The sequence below is a fragment of the Mastacembelus armatus genome, chromosome 20, assembly GCF_900324485.2.
Source record: "Mastacembelus armatus chromosome 20, fMasArm1.2, whole genome shotgun sequence".
Lineage (NCBI taxonomy): Eukaryota > Metazoa > Chordata > Actinopteri > Synbranchiformes > Mastacembelidae > Mastacembelus > Mastacembelus armatus.
The window spans coordinates 17717939-17741658 of NC_046652.1; the positions used below are offsets into that span (position 1 = coordinate 17717939).

The 23720-nt window shown below is 42.2% G+C and overlaps 1 protein-coding gene across 8 annotated transcripts; it reads right to left on the reverse strand.

Annotated features, from left to right (window-relative positions):
- Positions 1-2470: 2470 nt before the first annotated feature.
- Positions 2471-19873, reverse strand: pfkpa (phosphofructokinase, platelet a). 8 transcript variants are annotated; one of them, XM_026291911.2, is made up of 24 exons: positions 19618-19873; positions 17512-17585; positions 16606-16683; positions 16029-16218; positions 15353-15518; positions 14700-14744; positions 14492-14600; positions 14192-14287; positions 13777-13872; positions 12899-12991; positions 12213-12338; positions 11550-11614; positions 11257-11326; positions 10364-10510; positions 9243-9313; positions 9009-9096; positions 6916-7068; positions 5870-6034; positions 5581-5642; positions 5355-5466; positions 4995-5094; positions 4699-4704; positions 4090-4195; positions 2471-3265 (listed from the first exon to the last, which is right to left on the reverse strand). In XM_026291911.2, the coding sequence occupies exons 1-24, from the start codon at positions 19709-19711 to the stop codon at positions 3109-3111; spliced, it is 2469 nt and encodes an 822-aa protein (XP_026147696.1). In that variant the 5' UTR covers positions 19712-19873; the 3' UTR covers positions 2471-3108. The 8 variants fall into 8 exon arrangements, with proteins under 8 accessions (XP_026147696.1, XP_026147698.1, XP_026147702.1 ...); XM_026291913.2 differs by lacking the exon at positions 14192-14287; XM_026291917.2 differs by lacking the exons at positions 4699-4704; positions 14192-14287 and adding an exon at positions 8071-8223.
- Between the last annotated feature and the right edge of the window lie 3847 nt (positions 19874-23720).

Sequence of the window (23720 nt, forward strand, 5' to 3'; positions counted from 1 at the left end):
TGCTGTTTTCTACTTCTTCATCTTGCTGTCTCTTCTAGAATATGTTTTCATTTAGTTTTACAAATATTTATTTATTTAGAAACATTCATTCTGAATGTCATCTGTGATTCATCCTTTTACATTTTGTGGAAACTAGGATTTATTGCACTAAATGCTGCTGTTGTCACAGTGCTGTTATAGTGATCTATTTTATTTAGTTCCTCTTCTCTAGTTATTACAGCACTAAAGATTCCAAGCACTGTGGTTCGTTAAAAGTGAAATTAGAGAGTATTGGACTGCATGAGAAATAGAGAATGCACGTTTAATTTAAACAGGTCAATGTGCACAAGCTATTTTGGAGATTCACTGCCAACATCTAATTGGAGACCAGTCCAAAGACAATGTAGAATTAAATGAAGACAAAGCTACCGTGTGTGGTTGGCCTTTGATGAGAAGCAGAGTACCCTTCGTTTGCAACCTTTAATCGGTCAAATGAGATCAGATTTGCATGTGATTCTAGAAGAGCAGAAAGTGGGGGTAGAAATGGTAATTACTATTGATTACCCATGTGCATATGACCCTGCGGTCTCCCTTTGGATTCTTAAATCAACCCAGATTATTGGATTTACTAATTTCATGCTCAGAGAGAAAGAGCCACCTACATGAAAATGCCTCCACATTGACCCATATGTCCACCGGGGTTAGAGGAAATTATAGCAAAGGGAAACTAGGCCTCTTTTTGTGCACTGATGTGACGCTAAATTAACCACACCGGTTTAAGTTAAGGTTGGTAATTATTCTATGTGGGGGAGGAAAGGTGATTCAGGTAGCTTTTCTAGAAGCTAAATGGCCATATATGCATGTAATTATATGCAGTTAAGACAGAAACTGCCTCTTTAGGCAGGAAAAATCAATCCAGTTACATGTATACCCAATTAATACACCTACGGGAAATTAAACTTTTCCCCCAAACGATAAGACTCAGTAAAATTATGGCTACATTCACACAAGGACTTAAAATGTTAAACTATTGAAAATGTAAAGTGCAAGTAATGGTTCATAGTGGACCCTGTGAACCCAAACACTCAGGGTGCCACAGTGCTCTGTTGCCACCTGCTGGTTTTCACATATATGAAAACACCAGCAGTGTATCGGGGGACTCTTTGGTTGAGTTTTAACCACCTTTCTTTTCTTTTTTTTCCTGAACTAGAACTGTGATTCTCAGAAGCAGCATCTGGTTCAACTATTGGCATGTGGTTAGAACACACTCTCTGGTCCCCCTTCTTGCTGCTTCCTTCTTGCTGAAAAGAGAGACCACCAGAGGTATAGTCCCTGATTGCCACGCAAAGTTGCAAAGGCGTATCAACCTCAAGACCGCTCGACAACATCCAGAGACTTGAGATACTCAGGGCGGATCTCATCCATCCCTGTGCTTTGTCACCAAGGAGCTTCTGAACCACCTCGGTGACATCAGTCTGTATGATGGACAGATCAGCCGCCGAGTCCTCAGCCTCTGCTTCCTTGATGGAAGGTACGTCGGTAGAATTGAAGAGATCCTCAAGGTATTTCTTCCACCATCCGACAATGTCCCCAGTAGAGGGCAGCAGCTCCCTACTTACACTGTAAACAGTGTCGGCAGAGCACCGTTTCCTCCTCCTGAGGTGCTGGACGAGTGCCTTCCCAGAGGCCAACTGATAGTCCTCCTCCATGGCCTCACCAAACTCCTCCCCAGACCTGAGTTTTTGCCTCTGCCACCGCCCTGGCCGCAGCATGCTTGGCCTGCCGGTACTGCTCAGCTGCCTCAGGAGTCCCACAAGCCAGCCAGGGTCGATGGGACTCCTCCTTCAGCTTGATGGCATCCCTTACTTCCAGTGTCCACCATCGGATTCGGGGACTTCCGCCACGACAGGCACCAGAGACCTTATGACTACAGCTCCAAGCGGACACGTCGACTTCCACATGGTCCATTCAGACTCATTGTCCCCAGCCTCCCCCAGGATCTCATTGAAGCTCTCATGGAGGTGGGAGTTGAAGACCCCTCTGACTGAGGGTTCAGCCAAGTGTTCCCAACAGACTCTCACAGTTTGTTTAGGTTTGCCGAGTCTGTCCATCTTCCTCCTCCACCACCGGATCCAACTCATCACCAGATGATCAGTTGACAGCTCACCTGAGTGTCTAAGACAGTGGTCTTCAACCCTGATCCTCAAGAGCTACTGTCCTACATGTTTTCCAAGTATCCCTGCCCTTCCAGTCCAGGTAATCAGCAGCGGGTAGGACAGGGATATCTGGAAAACAAGCAGGACAGTAGCTCTCGAGGACCAGGGTTGGAGACAACCGGCCGAAGGTCTGATGAGCGACTTTGTGGTCGTGTCACCCTCAAGAACTTTTTTTTTAAATCCACTAACATGGACAGATTTTAATAGTTTTATGGGCAAACCCTTGAAAAAGTTCAATATGGGGTGTTAATATCCAGTGACTGTAATCAACACAGTGTAGTTCTCAGATTTTTATTCCATGGGAAGGTTTAGTCTCTTACACATCTAATATGGTGCAATATAACAGCTACTCGATACAGCAGTGCCTACGGTTAATACATCTGTTCACAAGCAAAATAAGTGACAACGTTAAAAAGATCCTGTTAGTTTTGGTGTAAAGCACAGCACGCAGGTCCCTTGACTTGCAGCAGCAGAACTACAGTCCATCAATCTCACATACAGAATAAATACTGAACCTCACACTAGTTGTAGGCAGATATAAGACTCTATTCTGTCCTGATCCTTTGGGCCTGTTTAAGCATCTAGAGCCAGAGAAAGTGCAATTTTAGAACAACAGTGATGCTAAACATCCAGGGGAAGGAGGACACTCAATGCATAGCGGGCCAACTGTGCCTATGTGCAAGAGGACGCGTGCGTTTTAAATTAGGAGCGCCGCAGAGGATAAATTACATTTCATTAGTTCGTCAAGACAAAACAGGAAGGAGTGGCAATGAGGACAATGATAAACAGGAAATGAACATAGTACACAGACCATTAGAGACAGCTGTTGATATTGTTACTGGAGCTCTTTTACAAACTGAAACCTACAAGATCTTCAGTCTTGCACACAGACTAGACTTTGCAGTGCAGACCTTCACATGGCTACTGAAGCATCCAAATCTCTAGGTCGGTTGCATACAACATGTTCCAGTTGTCCAGAGTCTGAGACATCATAGCTGGTCTTGTACTTAGCCAGGATCTTCATGAGGGGACGCAGCTTCAGCCACCACTGCTCTTTAGGAATCCTGTGGCTGCAGGAAAACGAAGAAATTTCATCACTGAGGTTCAGGCTGTTTCTATACTTTGGACAAAGTCCAAACTTTAATCTTTAAGCTGCTTGTCAACAAATAGGAGCAGTGAAAAGGTCATGTGATACAAGACGGAGAAGACTTTGAATTATCGCTGGCATTTAGAATGAATGACATCGAAAAGGACCACAGTAATTATGCAGTTATCAATTATCACCAAATACTCGACTAAATCGATTAATTTGAATACAAAAAAATTGTTGAATCTCAAATTCTTTGTCTCGAGTATTCGTTTCACTCGCGTTATTGGACCTGCTCCGCCTGGGGATCATTGTTCCACACGGACCGTAATCACTGTTGCACAAAGCATTTCCGTATAAAAAGTTGGCGCTATGGCAGAGAGTGAAACTGTAAGAGGTGGAAAATGTCCAAAGTTTGGGATAGTTTCAAATTTTAAAAAGGTGACAACACGGTACAATGTGTGTTTTGTAAAGTAGAACCGGAGAACCGGAGAAACCACAACAGCACTTCGTCAGTGCTTCAACATCTGAACAGAAAGGATCCGGTTCTGAACCGGACCGGCTCACCCAGCGGAGCGGACACAAGGTAACGTGTCGTTTACACAATAGTATTATTGTCATTTTATTGGATTACTCGAGTAATCGCTGAAATATTCGGTAGAATACTCGACGAGAATAATCGATAGCTGCAGCCCTGATATACAGACATAAAATTTTAACATATGAAATGATACAAAAAATATATATATATATGTATGTATATATACACATACACACAACACAGTTTTTTCTGACATTGGTACATACACAAAGTCTGTCTCCTCCTTGAGTTGGACAACAGGCTGGAACACCAGAGCCCTTCGACGCATCCCCAGCAGACAGCAGGAGTCCTCGGTGTTGGCGAACACTCGGCCTACAGAGCCCAGCGATAGTTAGAGGTGAAAACACAAGAACATCATTTAACTATCCTACTTTACACACACTTTACATTGTGTCTGTGTGTGTCTGTGTGTGTGTGTGTGACAGAGGTTATACAGAGTGATGACTACTCTCTCTTATCCAGTTACTATCTTGAAGAGAGTAGAACATTTTTATGAATCTACATGTGGACTACTAAGTTCAAGAGATGATCGTAAAGAAGCAGCTACAGCGTTACAGACAAAGTGCCATAGAATGTGGGGCAAAGCAAGAAAGAGACGCACGTATTCAGCCCATGCTTGTACATTTCCAATGCAAATATCCCACATGACTCATGAAGGGGACAAAATGTGGCATCATGTCTGCTGTACCCCACATGTTCCAGAACAGGCTGTGTGCTGCTCTAATGACAGAATGGTGGAAACAATGGACAGGGACATGGAGCTAAATACAAAGATGCGGACGCTCGCGGAGCCAGCGTGAAAAAAAAGGCTTTACCTTCATCTTATGTCATCCAAGTGTTTGGGAAATAGACAGAACAAAAACAGAGTTTTAACTTTAGTTATAGTTGTTGAACAAATGCAGTTTGGTTGTAAAGTATCAGCAATGTTGCACATCACAGTTGTTTGTATTATCCATTAAAAAGATAGTATGTAAGTACATTTGTTACACTGATATGTGTCAAAATGTCAGAGTGACTCCATGATGGTTCTGGGTAGTATCTGCTTCATGTTTATGTCTCTGAGCATCAACTACCACAGGCCATTTCACTGAAGCGGAACATTAACCCTTACCATGTCTGAAGGTCTCAACCAGCTTTTTGGAAATCCACTGCATCGCCTTGGCGGAGATCTTGGTCCCAAAGTTACGGTCAAATGGAGATGGTGCTCCTCCCTTGTAAAGGAATCAAGAGATGTGTGTCTCTCGTTTTCCATATTTAATACACTTCATATATTTTAAAAACTGTAATAATCTCTAGACACACAAGGCAAAACACAGTGCACATGTAGTATGTATGAAATTTTGATTCCAGATACAAATGTGGGAAACCTTTTCTATTAAATCCCCTGTAGTCTAAAGTGACTGACGCTGTGATAGAAGGTTTTACTCCCGTGCAGTTAGTAAGAAACGGAAACCAGTGTGGCGATGTGTACCTGCTGCATGTGTCCCAGCACGTTCTTTCTGCAGTCAAACACTCCCTTCCCTTCTTCAGTGTACAGCTGGTAGATAAAGTCTGTGGTGTAGTTGTCATTAGAGTTTTCATTCCTACAAACGTGCACGGAACAGAACAGACATGAGTCTACGTTCACCCATCACGTGTAGTCTCATATAACTCAGATCAAACTGCACTAGACTGATGTAAGACTATAATTTTCTTACCTGAGGACCAGTCCTCTTTGAATGCTTGTCTTCATTTTCTCTGTCAGATGTTCAACATTGGCCTATAAAATAATAAAAAATAAAAACAACTGTACCTGTTAGTAATGTAACACCAATAAGTTGAATCACAAAACCAAGCTTGTCTGCCCTCTAGTGGATGAAACAAAAAAAAAAAAAAAAGGCCTGAAACATTAAAAGGCAGCTCAAAAGAAATCAAGCAACACATGGATTTACATTTTGTCAACCTTAGATGTTCATGTGTGCATGTTATTAGGAAATGATGCGTCACCTGCAGGTCTCGGATGTCAAATGGTTCCTCATAGATGTAAGCAGCATCGGCTCCAGCAGCCAGGCCACCGACGCTGGCCAGGTAGCCGCAGTATCCTCCCATGGTCTCGATGATGAACACGCGCCTTTTGGTGCCGCTGGCTGACTGTTTGATGCGGTCACAAGTCTAATGCATGCACGTAAGCTCACAGTGTTAGTATGCATTACGGAACTACTACATGCTAAGCATTATAAACATCCATGTCTCAGCTCGCTGTCTGTCGAGGCTTAAAACCTCAGCGTCAAATGAACAAGCAACATTAAGGGTCATTTACTGTTAATAGAGTAATACAAAGCACACAGAAAAACAAAAGCACAACACTTGTTTCAAGGTCAACACATGCTTATTTACCAATCTGCACAAGAGCAAACTTGCACAGTGGCTTTGCAGACCCCTGGTTCTGGCCAGTTCAAATAGTAGTAAACACCAGACCTGTGTGCTGTTTTTGGACGTTCTAACCAAGAAATGTTAGAACCAAGCAACAAGAAGAAACTTTGAGGTGAATTAAAATGCTCTATCTTTGTTGTGTTCAGTAAATGTGACTGTGTTGATGTATCTCTGATGGCCCAAAGTCTATATGTCTATGCATTTAAACAATTTGAGGTGTTTCAGGCTAAAATGCTGCTCTCACCAGTTAGAGACATGAAATTTAACACACCTGGTCAAAATTGTACTTCAACACTGATTAAAACAAATGATCAAATCTTATAAAAAAAAAAAAAACTAAAAAAAAAACAGTGAGTCTCATGTAGTCTCCTTAGAGCTTCTCAGGCTGTGAAATGTACTTGTGCAAAAATTGGTGAAGTGTACTTTTAAGATTTTACAGATACTCATTAAAAAAAAAAAGATTGAAGTTAGAATCAGTGTATGTAATGTGAAAACTAGAGGATACGTTTTAAATCTACAGAGATGCAGCAAAGACTCATGCAACACTTCACTGCACATCTCAAAGTCTGCCCATAAACATCTAGTACAAAGTGCTCAAAGCTGTGGTCTGACTGCCTTACCTCAACGATGGCATTGAGGGCCGTGTCTGCCCCAATACTTAGATCTGTGGCCGGTACATTGTTACTTATTGTGGCAGGCAGCATACACATCGGGATGCAAAACTCCTCATAGGTAGCACGAGCCTCAAACAGCTGCAGCAGACTCTCAAACGCCTGAAGCGGCATTATATAAAAAATGCATTAGAGCCCGTCAGAAGGCCAGCCACTGAGAGAGGGGAATCTCTCTCTCTCTTGAGTGTTTCCTGCCATTCCAGCTCTTTCCGTGTGATAGCAGCTATGGCTTCCCATTGGCAGAAAGAACATGAGGGCACAAGTGTGACTAGAAATGTTGACAGAAATAAGAACGAAGACAGACACAAGAAGGATGAGAGGTACAGGAGTAAGAAGACACACACAGTGTGGAGAGAAGGGAAAAAGACAGGAAATGACAAAGACGATGAAAAAGCTTTTAAAGGAAGAGATGGCAAAGACGTCTGTGTAGTCGTTAGCCTCAGTAATTCAATGCGGTGATTCTGCATGGGGCAACCACATCACACCACATCTGCTGCAGAAAGGTACATGCAAGCAGGACAAGCACTGACCAAGTCTGGATACAGAGGATGAAGATGGAGAAAAAAAAAAAATGTGGGCAGCCAAGCTGAGATTCTGGTTCAGCAGCAATAGTACTTCATTAACCTTTGTGTATATTCTTGGTACAAGGACTGGCATTATCAATTCAGTCAGTTAGACTATACACACAGCAGCTGCACTGTATGTGTAAGAAACCCAGGACACATGCTGTTAACCAGTCGTATGGATGTTACTGACGTGGGACGACACAAACGCAGAGCCAAGGAGACGGGCAGGCACAGCAAACATGGCGGTCACAACAACTGTGCACCTCACAGCATGCGTCACTGTTTTCACTTACTCACTTACCTGATGGGGAAGGGAGGGGGACTGCTTTGTAACTTGCCTTTACAGTATAGACAAGAATAAATTTGTCTGTCTGCACTGGCTGATGGGTAATAATCCCCTTCAGGTGCTGATAAAGCGTTTCAGTGTCTGCTTGTTTGCATGTGTGTATTTTACTGTATATATGTGTGTGTGTGTGTGTGTGTGTGTGTGTGTGTGTTGCTGAGATCAACTATTCTTGTTGCCAAGCCAATCGCTTACAGTAGTGATGGCGTTCAGAGCCGTGTCAGCGCCAATGCTGAGGTCTGAGCCCGGCACATTGTTGGAGACAGTGGCTGGGACCATGACCATGGGCACACAGAACTCGTCATATTTCCCACGGGCCGTTAACAATTCCAGCAGTGACAGAAGGGCCTGCAGGGCAGAGCCAAGGGCTTTAGTGCTGACAAGAGTGGACCGTTAGCAGGTGGGTTTGGTAGAGAGGTGCTACTTGCCACAGAGAAGGGAAAGACAAAAGTGGAGGGTGCCAAGGGGAGGAGCCAGGTCTATCACAACGGACAGCAGCGAAACAGACAGGTACCACTCCACATACACACAAAACACACACACACACACACACACACCTGTTCATACACATGAAACCCATTTACTTGCATCCATCATAGGAAAATTAAAGCTGGTGGGCATCTAAACAGGAATGCGTGAAATGGCTGGAGAAATGCAGGTGTTCTCTGTTTTCAAATGGAATCAAATCATTATTTATAATTCAGCAATACTGCTGGTCCAGTCTTCATTTAAATATTTCAACTGCCTTAAGTTAAGGATCCTACTTTTTCTCTAAAGCACAAAAACAATAAGCTGCCATTATTTTGCAATTAAGAATGATCATGTACGTGGTTATGGATGGAACCATATGGTGGTGTGCTGATATAAAATGGCACAACACTGATGGAAAGATTCAACATACTGTTAACTGTAATATACACAAATATATAGACACATATCTGGCATCAAAACTGGTAATGCTCCAACAATTACTTTGGTGTTTTAATTGTAATATACAAAAAATATCTCATTCTCCTGATATTGCTACATATCAAATATACCATAAGTCACACTACACTAGAGATAATAAGCTTATGGTCATTTCATTAGCAAAGTCACATCTTGTAGAACAGAGAAACCGAGTTTAAACATACCTCAAATCCACCAATAACTAGAAGGGCATTTATGTTGTGCTTTCGCATCTGTTCAGCAATTTTCTCAACATGCTTTGCAGGAAGTGTCCTAAAGAAACGACGCAACAAAATCATCATTTGCCACCAAACATCATTCAGTTGATCATCAAACATAAATGACTATTAGTTTTGCTCCTTAAAACTGAAATCGATGATTACCACGAAACATCAACAAATAAAAGATCACGACTTTACCTTTTGGTTCCAAGTAGAGATCCTCCTTGTCCTGTCCATCCCCCAACATCAGCCCATTTAATCTCTTTAATCTGATGGGAAGCAGCAGTAACATGTTGTGTTGTGTTATTGGGGCACTGCCATAACACTGAAATACATTTTTCTGAGTTTTGGCCCCTGTTTGAATCCGACAGTGTCCTAACATCCGTATTAATGAACATAAATGTAGATCTACTTCTGTGTTTCTATGGTCCATTTACCATAAACATTAATACGCTCAACCCTTTCTGACAGAACGTCCTGGGGTCTCAGTCCAGAGATATTTTTGGAGGACACACTCCCTCACACAGAACAGAGGAACTGAACCACTGAAAACAGGTGGATCGATTAGTCCCACTAGTCCAGTCTTCTTGGGGTCAACTGGCACCTTCTGAGACATTCAGATGAAGATGATTTCATTTTGTGCTCTACTACGAATGAGTCCGATGTGGATTTAAAGGTTCTCACTGGGAGAAGGTCAGATAAGTGTGAGGGTGAGGAGGGTGGAACCAGTTTTACCAGTCACAAAGCACGAAAACGTCTCAGATTTCAGTTTTGCACAATATAAATATCCCTCACATACCTACCACTGTCTGATTTAACCTTTAATTCAAAACCGAAGAATCTTTAATATTTTAGTGTCAATTAAAGTGAAATTCATCCAAACTAATCCGTCCAAAACCGTGAGCAAACTCTGTTGTCATCTGTCGTGCTGCAACGGCTTTGACTGAGCAGGGTAGAGGAAGGAAAGTCAGTGTGGGAAATTGGTTTAGATTAATCTGGACAGATCATCTCCTGCATTTCCTTCATTATTCTTCATTCAGTGACCTAACAGCAACTGTGTACTGTCTGATACTTAAACCAGCCTAAACCAGTTCTCTTCAAGTTATTGTTTTAAACAAGTGTCAAGTGCCAACAAGTGTTTTGAGGGTCAAAGAGGTCAAAGAGGTTAAAGCGGTCGTCTGTCACTCAGCCAACCTAAACAAATTATCTCTGAGTTGTTTAAAACAATGCACCAATGAAAATATGAATAAACTCATGCGTCTTTATTGTGATGTAGTAGTCTAATACATGTGCTAGTATATTAGTGCTTCAGGACCCACCTGTCCTTTGTAGAACCCCTCAAACCCATCACTGACAGCAAACATCTTGTGCCCCTCAGAGATGCCCACTCTGACAGCTGAACGGACAGCAGCGTTCATGCCCGCTGCAGGAGCTCCAACATTCAACACAGCCACGTTGAAGTTGCTCTAAAGGCACAACAGAACATGGGCATCAACAATGAGTTCTATATATTTTTTTTTCTTTCATCGCAGTCATCACAGTGCATAAAAATCATGGGTCAGTTGTTATTGTTGGACAGTTGTTCAAGCTCTGCAGAGTGAATCAATAAATTGCTGTTGGTCAGCTCTCGGCTACATGCTGGGTCTACAGTTGCTATTATCAGACGTGCAGGGGCAGCCAAACCCCGGAGCAAGTTCAAACGTGAGGTCTGCCATGCTGCCTCTACACCTCACTGATATTTAATCTGAGCTGCCTCCTCTGGAGCCACAGCAACAGCCTGCAGGAGATCCTGGCAGGGTTGACCCAGTCATCCTTCAGCGTTGAACAAGGTGTAGTCTTGATGCCACGGTACAACAGACCAACGCTCATCTGTGAGAACAGCAGCAGCACAGTGCATCATGGCTGCAGCAGCTGAGTCATTTGTGTCACAGAGGCTCCAGGGCACCGTGACACAAAATGAAACATCTCACTGGCTTGGTGAGACTAGTTTGTTATGTTGCTGCCTCAAACTACAATTGTTTAAATTCATCTCATGGATCGGTGCCACATAATGACAAAGGGAACGTTTGTAAATTTGTTAAAAAGAAAAAATGAATTTGCCTGTGTTTATACTTCAGGTGTGTGTGTTAGGAGAGAACTGACAGAGCTGACAACAGTGTTTGTGTCAAAACTCCAGAAGAAAATATCAAGAAGAATATCCGAGATGTCTTACAGTCGGCAGTTCGGTCTCTGGTTTACGATGGGCCAGCAGTTTGTACGTCTTCAGGTTGTTTTCGAAACTCCTGCAATAAAACACAGGTCTGTGAATGACTTCAAACTAATGTGTGGTATTATTTTTACTTTCACTGTCGTTCAGTGTCAGGTGTTTTATCTGAATTATAATGATTATTCCCCACTTCTTGTTGTGTGCTTGTGAAACCTTCCCTACTACACGTCTACAAAAACCAACATCAAACTAATATCTCGATTTTCAGTGATGCCTTTGCTGCTGGCCATCAATCATACCTGCCTCGAAGCTTAACTGCTTCCTCAAACCGTTTCTCATCCATGGCCTTTTGAACCTCTTGAGTCTGAAGAAAACAAGAGAGTATTTTCACATTATTTCATACACTGTAGTTCCTGTACGCACAGAAACAGAGCCAGGTCACTTTCTATCGGCTTAGAGGCAAAGTGTATGTGTCTATGGTGAGTGTAACAATGGCTGTATGTAGAACTGAGAAGGAGAAAGTGACATGTAACATTGTTTTGACCTTCCTTCCTTGAGCCACTTCCCCAAACCTGAAAACAGGGGTGGGATCTGTTCTGTCAAAATCAAAACAAAACCTCTGTGCATTTCCTTGAGGATGGATTACATCATCATCATCATCGTCGTCGTCATCATCGCCAAAGTCTGTGGATAATCATTAACCAAACACAGCTGCCTCTCAAACACTAGAACTCTCTAAGGAACATTTAGGACACTCCAGGTCCAGAGGGTTGTGTTGTTCTATTAGGTTCCTCTGTTATTACTTAAGCTCCTCCAATCTGTCCCCACTGACTCTGACTCCTACAGATTCATTCCTCAGTACCTGTGTTTACATGTGTTTTATAGTTTGACTCTGGGCTACCATTACGTCCTTTAGTAAATGTGTGTGTCTTGGCCTGTTTCCAGCTCAGTCCAATACTCACCATCTGCACACACTCCATCAGAGGCAAGCGCACCGATTGGTTCCCGTACAGAGAGACCACACAGGCGGGTGTGTTGGCTGTAGTCTCCAGAAGGGCCAGAACAGCCTCCACTCCCATACGACTCGCCTGTGTGAGCAAATACGTTTGGATAAAAAACAAAAAAAGCTTCATCCTCACTATCAAAAGCTCGGCTGTTTCTCTTATACCTTGTTTTCTTTACCACCACAATCTTCCCCACATCAAGATTTTTAATTTTCATTCTGCAACCAAAATTGTAGTAAACGTTTCATATTTTCCATCTGTTTTTCTGATTCACACTAATGAATTTTTATACCAGTATTATTACAATGAGAATTAGGGTCAAGCACTAACATTGTAGTAAAGGTGGACATACAAATTCACCGAAAATAAGAATGGATTTCTTTTAATTAATCAATTTGTGTATAAATGTTAAAGAAGATAGTGGACACCAATGCTAGATGCTATCTGAATAGCAATTGACAAACAATCCATAAACCAAAGATGCTCAGTTTACTGACATATATGGCAAAGAAAAGCTACAGACAACAAATGTTGTTTAGTAGTTCAGCTTGAAAACTGACCCGTTTTTTCACCTGTTTAATAAAATATTTGTCACGGCTCTGTTTCTACTATTAACCTGTAGTCCTATTTAACTTGTCACGTACCAGGATGCGATCAAAAGCAGATGGAGTCCCTCCTCTCTGCACGTGCCCCAGGATTGTCACTCGTGTGTCAAATCCCAAACATTTGACAACAAGCTAGGAGAATAAAACACAGCAGTTTACTTTGTTATTCTCTAATGGTAAATACTGCTGGAAAATTATCTACTGGATCCTTAACGTTAAATACTAAATCCCTCATATTCATCTTAGCAGTGAAGGTTTTCTACAGACAGATGTGAAATTATATATGCAAAAGAGGTGTCATATAAAATAAATGCATATGCAAATAAACATACATGAACAGACATATCACACACGAAAACCAAATACAATAAAACAGCTGAGGAGAAGGGGGGAAACAGCAAACCACAAGCAAGCCATTCTAATTTTTCAGTCATGTTAGCAGGGAGTTCTCGTACTGTACTGATTATCACGTAAGATCCCAGGTGCCAAAGTAAACAGGAAGAGTCAAGTACTGTAAAAGAATTAAAAAAAGAAAAACTTCACAAATAAAATGAAGTTAGTAGAGGGTCGTAACATAATCTTACAATCCATATGAGCATATTTACAGGAAATGTTTAAAAATATATCTAATGAAAAAAAACAATGTGAAGCGGGTCTCAAGTATAAGTGCATGGGGGTAAGGTTTAGAGAGGGTATCTGCTCTCACAGCTGCAGCAGTAGTAGTAGTAGTAGTAGTAGTAGTAGTAGTAGTAGTACCGTGAAAGCGATCTTACCAAACTAGCGAGTGTGTCTGACAGAGCATTCCAGAAACACAGCAACAGAGTCAAAGTCACACCAGGGCAGCAGTGCAGCAGCACAGGTCATACAGGAGGCAGGTGAAGCAGGAACTTGCCACACTCTGTCTGCTCTGTACTTACATTCTTAACATAGTCAGTGGTAATGGGTTTGTTGCTACGATCAATTGCCCCTTCGGCAACAATTATGACATTCAGCCTTTTCATCCCTGCTCGGTTCTACAAGAAGGGGTGGTGGGGGAAAACAACATGACAGAAAAACTGAGGCTATGGCTGTGACATGGGCTTTCAGAAGCACAGGGGCCAAATGATGGTTACCAGACTCTGTGATCAATAAATGCCTCAGCGTCATTAGAGCAGTAATATCCTGCCAACCCTCTCCCTCGTCATTGTGTCGGCTTACAAACAACATCGTGATCATCTTATCTGAAGAGAGATATATCTACAATATTGGCCTGTTCAATACAGGGTTTCCAACAGAATCATTGGGCCTCTATGCTTCTGGCTTCCCCTTTTGGTTTTACACTCAGGTACTCACATCCTTGACCAAACTAGAGGTTATAGATTTCCCATGTCTGTCAATGGCTCCTTCTGCAACTATGATTATGTTCAGCCTTGTGCCCCTGGAGCGGGTCTGAATCACAGAATAACATGTTTCCGAAGCAGAAAAACACACACACTACTACGCCCCCCATTAGAGACTAAACAGTGTGTTTATGCCTGATTAAAGACAGTAAACAACAGTGTCAAGTTAAACATGAAACATTATTTAAAAACTGTATATAAATTATGTCTGACTGGCTCTACTGTGGGAACAAGTACAGTAAGATCATGTTACCGCAGACAGTTTCTCACACATCTTCTCTTCCCAGCCGTCCTCTGGGGGCATCTCAGGGATCAACACCCAGTCGGCACCACAAGCCAGGGCACTTACCAGGGCTAGGTACCTGAGAGGAAACAACGACAGAACAATATGGTATATAAACGCAGGTGTTGATGGTCTGTTTCTGCTCCAGAATGTATGTTTCTATTGAGCGTATTCTCACCCACAGTGTCTGCCCATGACCTCTAACACAAACGTCCTCTGGTGACTGAAAGACAAGAACAGAAAATATGACTTAGCACGATGTGTTCAAAAACAGACATCTGAAATATGAGGCTGAGTGGTGAATACCCTAAACACAGTGTTATGTTTGGTGTGCGACTTTAAGTGGGCACATTATTAACCGCAATAATTTATCACCGTGTGCTGAGTCAGCAAAAGTGTTGTGGTCTGTCATGAATTAAATGAAATTGTATCCTGACCTTGGTCTGTCAAACTTATTAACAATATCATGACATGTTGTCATCACGACAAATGATATTTTATCCAGCAGGAGTGTGGTGTACTACTTAAGGACACCCCCTTAGGGTGCACATACTCCACGCACTGTAGGATTCATGTCCTGTTAAGCAGAGATGTGAAATGGCTACGCTGTGAAACCACCTTCTCTAGTAGCTGAGGAAAGGAGGAGTGGTACCCCCTAACCACTGGAAACCGGTCTAAGCAGATATAATTCACGTGTCCTTTCACTTATTCCTTTGCTAAATGTGTAAACTGATTGAAAAAAGCCCAGTTGAACTCTGCTTTCATTTGGCTGCTTAAGGCTAATATGTTGAGCTGTTTGTTTTAGCATGATTTTGTAGACACACCACTTACCTCTGTGCAGTTGTCATGATTGCATCCACCACTTCAATGATCCGGTGCAAAGCAGAGTCGGTACCAATTGTCATGTCGGTTCCGCAGAAGTCGTTATCGATGGAGCCGACCATCCCCACGATGTGAAGAGCTGAGTACTTCTGAACAGCATCTGCTTCAATTAAACCTGGAACGATCAAGAGCTCGGAGTTAAACCAGTGTTAAACCAGTGTTAAACCAGTGCTAAACCAGTGCTAAACCAGTGTTAAACCAGTGTTAAACCAGTGTTAAACCAGTGCCGCCTCTGTGTTTTCCACTGCAGACACATTACTCACACAGCTTGTTGACATAATATCACAGAGGAGCATCAATGAAAACGTCTGACCTCAGGGAAAAACCTAAGGAAACACTGATTTATAATACAAACCCTTTCAGATCATAACATGTTTTGAGGGACTAGCTGACCTTTTTATTTTTATTACTTCCACTGGTCTCCAGATTTTGTTGTGGTAAAACCTTATGCTTTAGTCAACTTTATAAAACATCTACAAACTTTGTATTATATGGGTCCAGGACAACTAAGTGGTAGACAATGTGACTTTTAACAGCATCACAAGCTGTTAAAGAATAATAATGATAATAAACTTTATTTATAGAGCAGTTTAAAGCAAAGACAAGGTTAATATTTCCCTAGTACCTTGATCCACCAGCTCCCCAAGAAGTCCACTCCATTCTTCCCTGAAGAGGTTGGCCCCCGTCAGGCTGCCATCTCCACCGATGACACACAGGTTGGTAATGCCTCGCTGCACCAGGTTGTACGCAGCCTTCAGACGTCCCTCGTGAGTGCGAAACTCTTTACAGCGGGCACTGCCAATAACAGTCCCACCCTGATGGCAGTAAGTATGAGAATGTCCTCAGCTTAGACCACTAACTTTTGCCTTTGACTTTTAAGTGCAGTTTCCTGCTCCAGGACATGTGGACTAGAGTCAAATCTGCTGGTGAACCCACATTGGCTGCTGGGATGTTGTGCGATGACCTCTATGACCACAATGCAGGTCATTCAGGCTACACGGTTTGAGTGTCTCTCTCTATTGTGCTATTCTCCATTTGCATGTGTTGGCTTTCATAACCGTCTGATCCACCACACCAGAAGATGAATAAAGACAGTTATATTTTTATATTTCATCCTTAAACAGAAACCCTCAGATGAAACATGTTTCTATAGCACCTCATCATAGGTGTAATACACTGCCCATGACAATTTGCCTACTCACCACTTGCAGCATGCTGGAGACGCTTTCCCATGTGGCTTCCCTTATGTTCTCCTCACCGTCCACCATACCCTGATATCCCTGAATAAAAAAACCATAAGCTTCTTAGTAAATAGCTGGAGTGATTTTTACTCCTCCTCATTTCTGCAAATAACAAAAGACGTCTTAACTTGGACGGTTTCAAGTTTGTCCATCTTCATTCAGTGTAAAAAGAAATAGTGCACACATGCAGTGTATCACAGAATTAACAAATTCTACAACAAAGCTGCTGTAACATCTGCTGCGTCACAGTACTCACACATACAAATGTTATCAATACGCAACAAAGGGGCATAATTGCTTCCATGAAATACACTCGTCACTGCTGTCAAATGTTTTTAAACAGTAATATCACCTACAGTTTTAATACACGTATAAAGACACGATGAAAATGACCTTTAAAGGGTAAATTACAGACAGGTAGTACACTTGTCATCCACCGTTATACAAATAGGAACTAGGGCTGAACGATTAAACGCATTTGTAATAATATCACAATATGATGAAGCGAGATTATCCGACAGGTCACGTGACACATAAACGAGATTAGAGCCGTCAGCAGACGAAGAATTAACTTGGCACGCCACTTCGCACCTTGACCTGTTGTGCAATGGCCTCGGGTTCTCGACAGTACGTCCAAGAGGAACAGTATGTAGCTGTGTGGAACTATTTAGGCTTTAAAAAAAGCAGATGCTGCTGCTGTTCCAAACCTGCTACCATGGCTCCCTCACTGGTCAAGACTACTAATCTGTCTAACCACCTAAAAAAATAAACGTCACCACGCCACCGAAATGTTTAAAGGCAAACCTCCATATGAGCATAATTCAAAACATGGACCTCAGTAAGAGTCATCACAAAATATGTGCTCACCTCATGGATAAAATAAACTTTGGCTCCCACATATAAGCCCATTCGGACCACAGCACGTACGGCAGCATTCATCCCTGAAAGAGAAAGCATTAAGAAAAGGAATCTTAACCATGAGGCTAAGAACCTGGCGAGCAGAGCAAACAGACAAGATGATGAGAAGCTTTCATTTCATTTCATTTCACCGATCTGAATTTCCCCCATAGATACTACCTATTTAAGCTGCATGGATATTTATTTCAGAACTGCATCTGTGAACCTTTGTTCCCCCTCTCTCTAAGTTTCTATGTGTCCTGGATGTGTGAGACAATGTGTGTTACTGTGTGTGTGTCACAGTCACAGCCATTTGTGGTCTAAAAGTTGCTCCTGCAGCGTCTCAGCTACTGAGTGAACTGACTAACAATTAAGACACTGCTCTGTTGCTCGAATGCTAATGGAAGCTTGGCTTACAAACCTGACAGTGGGAATAACACGTGATCTTTTATGCAGAGTAGGCAGACAGGAAAGGACTGGGTTTCCTTTCTACAGCTACAGCCGTAACGTGCCGTCACTGAGCAACACAAAGGTTCAGGCCATTGGAGCACGGTAATAAAAGAAAAGCAGATAGCTGATCATTTCCAAGGTAAAAAAAAAACGTTTTAGGCAGAACCAGCAAAGTGCCCACAAACCATTAAATCGTGCACCACGCTGTCTAACAGCCCGTGGCCTCTGATTACATAATAAACCGCCTGGTTTAGTCACATTTAGACAAAACACCGTGTGAGAGACTCTACAGTGAAAATGTCCAGATTAAGGACAAATAGCCCATAGTCTTTCTTTAGAAGTCTTTCACAAACAATCGCTAAGTTCTGGCCTTCACATTCTGCATGACTGACAGTTTGTCATGCGTAGAGAGTGAAAGGACTGAGCCAAGGGACAAAATAGCCCTGGACACTGATGTTCAGCTTCTGTCACAGGCTCATTGATCAGCGAACAGGCCAGAGCCACTGATCCTGTTAGTCACAGTGTTTTTCTCACTGTGCACGTCTGCATTAAGTAATAGTGCAGAGTCATCTGCTGCCAAAGGAGCCTCAACCAGTTATTAAACCACAGGGTTCACTAACTTTTTTCCACCAGCACTTTGGAAAGTTTTGCAGGACTACATAGTCTCCTGTTGACAAATCCTGCTTTTATCACCTCTTGCAAAAGTCAAACCTGCTCTTTCTTTAAAGAACTTTGAAAAAGTCAACCACGCATTTATTATTATTTATCACGCCTTGATTACGGCAATTCACTCTAATATGGGCCGAGCTTTCTGCGGCACCAGACCCTGGTACTGATCCGAACGGTGTCTTCGCTTCTTTTAAGTCAAACCTTAAAACAGACTTTGTTAGTCTCTAACTTATCGGTGTTTTTATTTGTTGTCTGAGGGACTATCATCTGTACCAGGCCTGGTTTAGAGTTGGACACAAAGCAGGGCCACAGGCTGCTCATTTCAACCAATAAGCCCCTGGATTATGTGGACTATATGGATTATATTGATTATAGATTGCCTGAAGTCATAGCTCTTCATTACTGCTGAAGCTGCATAACCAGGAGCACGTGACAGGGGTTTCCTCTGTGACGTCAGAAGGACCGGGCATGGAAGTATGCGATTCATCACGTCCACAAGACTCAGGCTCTGACTCAGACTGGGACTCAAGACTCAGACTGGGACTGCCAACCTGGACCTGAAGTCTCATCTCCCAGAGAAATAAGCTCTTCCGGTCCTCCTCCTCCTGACCGCACTAAGTCAATTAGACCGCGGGTTAATCAGACCGTGTCAGAGGCTCCTCGGTTCTGATGCACCACTAAATATTGGGCCCGTCAACAGGACAACACGACTAGTCCCGGTCTCGGCCTTGACCTTGAAGCTGCCTGAGCCGTTTTACGCAGCGACAAATGCACAAAAACCGCAGACCCGGTGTGACGCTGTTAGTTACCGCTGTGTGTGGGGGGTGGTGGGGGGGTGTTAGCATGCTAACTCATCGCAGCTTTAATTCCTCCGGTCCACGGTGAAGACCAGTACTCTCTCTACCCTCTGTGGTCCGGTCCACACCGACACGAGGACACGTTTCTGCCGCAGTTTACCTTGAGCATCCCCGCCGCTCGTCAGCACCGCGATGGCTTTTCCTGCCCCCGACAGGTTCTCGAAGAAGATTTTCTTGCTGTCTGGCTGCGCCATTTTCACAGCGGGTCAGAGTGAGTCCCGGTCCAAAGCGATGCAGTAGTAAACCGGGCCCGCTGCACCACAGACCTGTGCTGAGAGGACCAGTAGAACCAGCCGTTAGAGCCCACAATGCCCCTCTCCTTCTCTGTTCCGCATGCACTGTCGATTTGCACTGAACAGCCGTGAGTGATTGACGTTGCGCTGGACCAATCAGATCTCGGCCTGTATGGGCCTGTTTTGGTTTTAACCAATAGGAAACGTTCAAATGGATGTAGGGGCGGAGAGCGGATGGCGATGCAGGTCTAAGCTCTGAGTGATGTTACTGAGGAGCAAAGAGACAGGACCCAGGTTTAAGGACTTAATTCAGGGTCCCATGGACTTAATTCATGGTTTTAATTCATGATCCCAACTCATGGTCCAATTGTCCCGACTCAAGGTCCCATGGTCTTAACTCATGGTCCAAAACCACCAAATCATGGACCATGGTCCAATGATTTAAGACCAGGGTCCCTTAATTCGTGGACCAATTCATGGTCCAGTGGGCCCCTGGTCCCACCTCATGGTCCCCTGGTCTTAATTCATGATTAACTGGTACCTTATCATAGATATTTTTATCCAAACATAAACTGTAATAAAAGGCAGTGAATTTAAATTTAATGTTAAAGTGTGTTTTTTCCTCTTAAGCACTAAATCTCATCAGAAGTTAAAATCACTTAAAAAGCTTTTTTTAAATATGTTTTAGAAATGTTTTATTTTCATAGTATTTTTTTAAATTTTTACTTACAAGTCTCTTTTCATGTGAACTGTGGAGAACCTCACCCCTCATGAGGGGCTCACTGTCTCCATCCAGTGGCTTTAAGACCAAAATACAAACACAAAGACATTTTAGCTGCAGTAACCAAAGTCATGGGTGGATTCATGTGTGCAGTCATTTTTTTAACCCTCTGCTGATGGGGGCTCAAACAGCTCAGGTCTTCTTTGTCTCAGTGACACTCACTAACACAAAATGTGCTTCATCGTAAGTGTCATTTCCACTTTCAGTGACTTTTAATGTGTTTAAATGGCCATGGCGACATGGAGATATGCATCCACATTCAAAAATGATCTATATCCATTATCTGTACTGTCTATTGAGAGGTGGGGTGGGCCCTGGACATGTCTCCAGTCTATTACAGGACTAACACACAGAGACAGACATTCACCACCAGTTAACTTCGCCTGCATGAATTTGGGCTGTGGGGGGAATTGAAAGTGAAAGTGAAACTGAAGTACAGAGAGAAAGTCCTCAGATTAAATAATAGTACAGACACTTAGTTATCAACACAAATCTCTGTCCGAGGTTGTACGTTTTTATTCTAAAAGGGGAGTTCAGTGAGTCTGGGGAATAATCATAGTTTGAAAATCAAGAACCTTTCAAAGTCGTTCTTTTGTCTGAAAACTGTGATTGTAGCTGTTTGTCCTTGTCTGATAAAATGGGAACAGCTTGATTTAACAATCGCCTTTAGTCGATCATCATCCAGAGCTAAATTACACAAATTTCTCAACTTAAATATTTGACTTAAAGGAAAATAAAAAACCTAAATAAAACTCTAAAATGCAGTTGTTATAAATCTGAGTAAATGTTTTTTTGTGCACTGAACTGAACAGTTTTATCTCATCATCACTCCACACAGACCTGCTTTGGTCTCCTGCTATTTTTAGTCCTTTCAGTGAACGTTGAAAACAGGAGCTTCATGTACGTCATGATTCGTTCATTCAAGTCCCGTCACATTTTTTTTTATTCATCAGTAAATTGAAAATATACATAAAAACAAGTGAATGAAAACTACCTGCTGGTCAGGTAATCTCTGTCTGAAGAAGGCTTCAGTAGTCAGTTATTTTTATGTGGGGCGATCATTAAAATAATAACCTGGAAACATTTGTACATAATTATTGCAGATTCAGTGTAAATTGCCACAGCACATTAAATAAAGTCTATGTTATCTGCAAATGCTACTTCATTTTTTACTTGTGTCTCCTTTTTTTCTATTTTCCTGCTTCTCAGAAATGAAACAGCTTCCTGTATGTTAGGGATCCTCCTTCCCCTCGACCATTTACAGCAGTCATATGGCTTTCCTCCATGGGGTCTCTGGGAATAACCGCAGGTGTGACACAGTCAGCTGGAAGTTTGAGTGGAGCCCCTTCATTTCATCTGTACTTATCAATTCATGTCCTCAGTTTCAAAACAAAAAAAGCTCAGTATCTGTCAAATTAAATCATCTGGGCACAAAAACTAAGCAAAACGAAAGAAATTTTAATCCACGTGACAAATGGATTTATCCTAAACACACAACAAGCATACGATGTTTGTGTTTTTGTTTATGCAGCGGCAGCATATTGCATAATTTACATGATGTTATTTATTATTTGGGGAGGCTTTTAATGGTAATGGTGCTGTCATGGTAACTGTCATGAGCTTGCCTTAAACAGAGCTAAGGTGTTTTTACTCTGCAGGTCTCCAAGTGTGTTTTTCTTCTGGTATTCACAGAGGAAATGTGAGTTTCTGTTGGTTTCCAGTTTAATCCCAAGTGAAAAGTTTTCAGTTCATCACATGCACAGATTGAATCATTATCATGCTCAACTAGCACGGTGCTAGAAGGAATACAATGTCTGTAAACACATTTCACAATTCATCCTTTAAGGTAAAGTACCATTTGTAATGTTAACATGAACAGGAAACCTCATCATCAGGAACAGCTGATGAGTTTTGACTTTACGGGTCTCAACCAATATCAGTTTCTGAATATTGCTTTTTCTGATGATCATGTTTAAATATGAGCAGCTTGACATTATGGGAAATACACACATGCTTTGCTGTCAGGACTCACATGAAATCTGTCATTTTTGTTTTCCATATAATATTATTATCGTATAGATGGTTGAGGCCTCTGAATCACTAGTGCTGGTATGAATTACACGCAAAAATAATGAATTTAATATACAAGGGAGTCAGTCAATGAAAAACAATGATGATATATTTATTTAAAGCCAATAAATGCATGCTGTGTGAGCCTATGCTGATATAGCTCTTCCCAGCAGAGGTCATTCATGACAGTCTGTACCTGTAGGAACACCTCACTCCCTGTCAAATTACATTTACTGGGTCTAATTTTACACCACAAACCTCATCCCTTATTGCATTACTCACTTGCTGCTTGTGTCCCAGGGGAAATCACATCCCAGTTTGAGCAGATTTGTGCAATAGGCTCACATCGATTGTTTGCTTATTGGCTGGAGGTTGTCATTCAGATTGGTCCTTGTTGGGATAAGGTTTTAGCAGATGTTGTGGCCAAACGAGATGAATCTCAATCTTTATCCATCCCGGGAGACGTAATACTGCCTCACAGAGGAACTGCATGGAGCAAGCTCCTGGAGCATCAAGGACTAAAAAACAAAACTTACAGACTTTAGACAGTTCTGTTTTACTGCAGAAGAAGGAATCTCTTGTTTTAATGTTCATTTTAAATTCCACTCACAATGATATGCTCCTCATAAAATAAGATCATTACATGATTCCTACACTTGTTGCACATATTTCCCCTGGTACTGTTTCATTTAACTATTCTAAATCTAACTATTAATAAGCATTGCTTTTATTTCTTTCTTGAAAGCTGTTGTTAAAACCAGGTACAAAAATACACTTGTCTAAGGGACTAATAGAGGTCACGTTTGAATCAGGGACATATATTGAGCAGCAAATCACAGAGAATAAAAAAGTGATGGAACAAATAACAAGAAGAACACAAAGAGACAGTTTATAATGTCAGGTAATAGCATAAAGGTTGTGAACTGATTTCTATTCCTCTCTGATTGCCACATGGGGACAAATGAGTGTGCTGCCAATCTGCCGAACTGATTTCAGAGAGCCTCAGGTTGCTGATTAATGAAATGTGGGAGGACAAAAAGACGACTGTGAGCAGTGCCACAGCCTACCCACAATCCCTCACTGCTTTTTCTGATTGGGCTAATCACCACATTGTCCCTC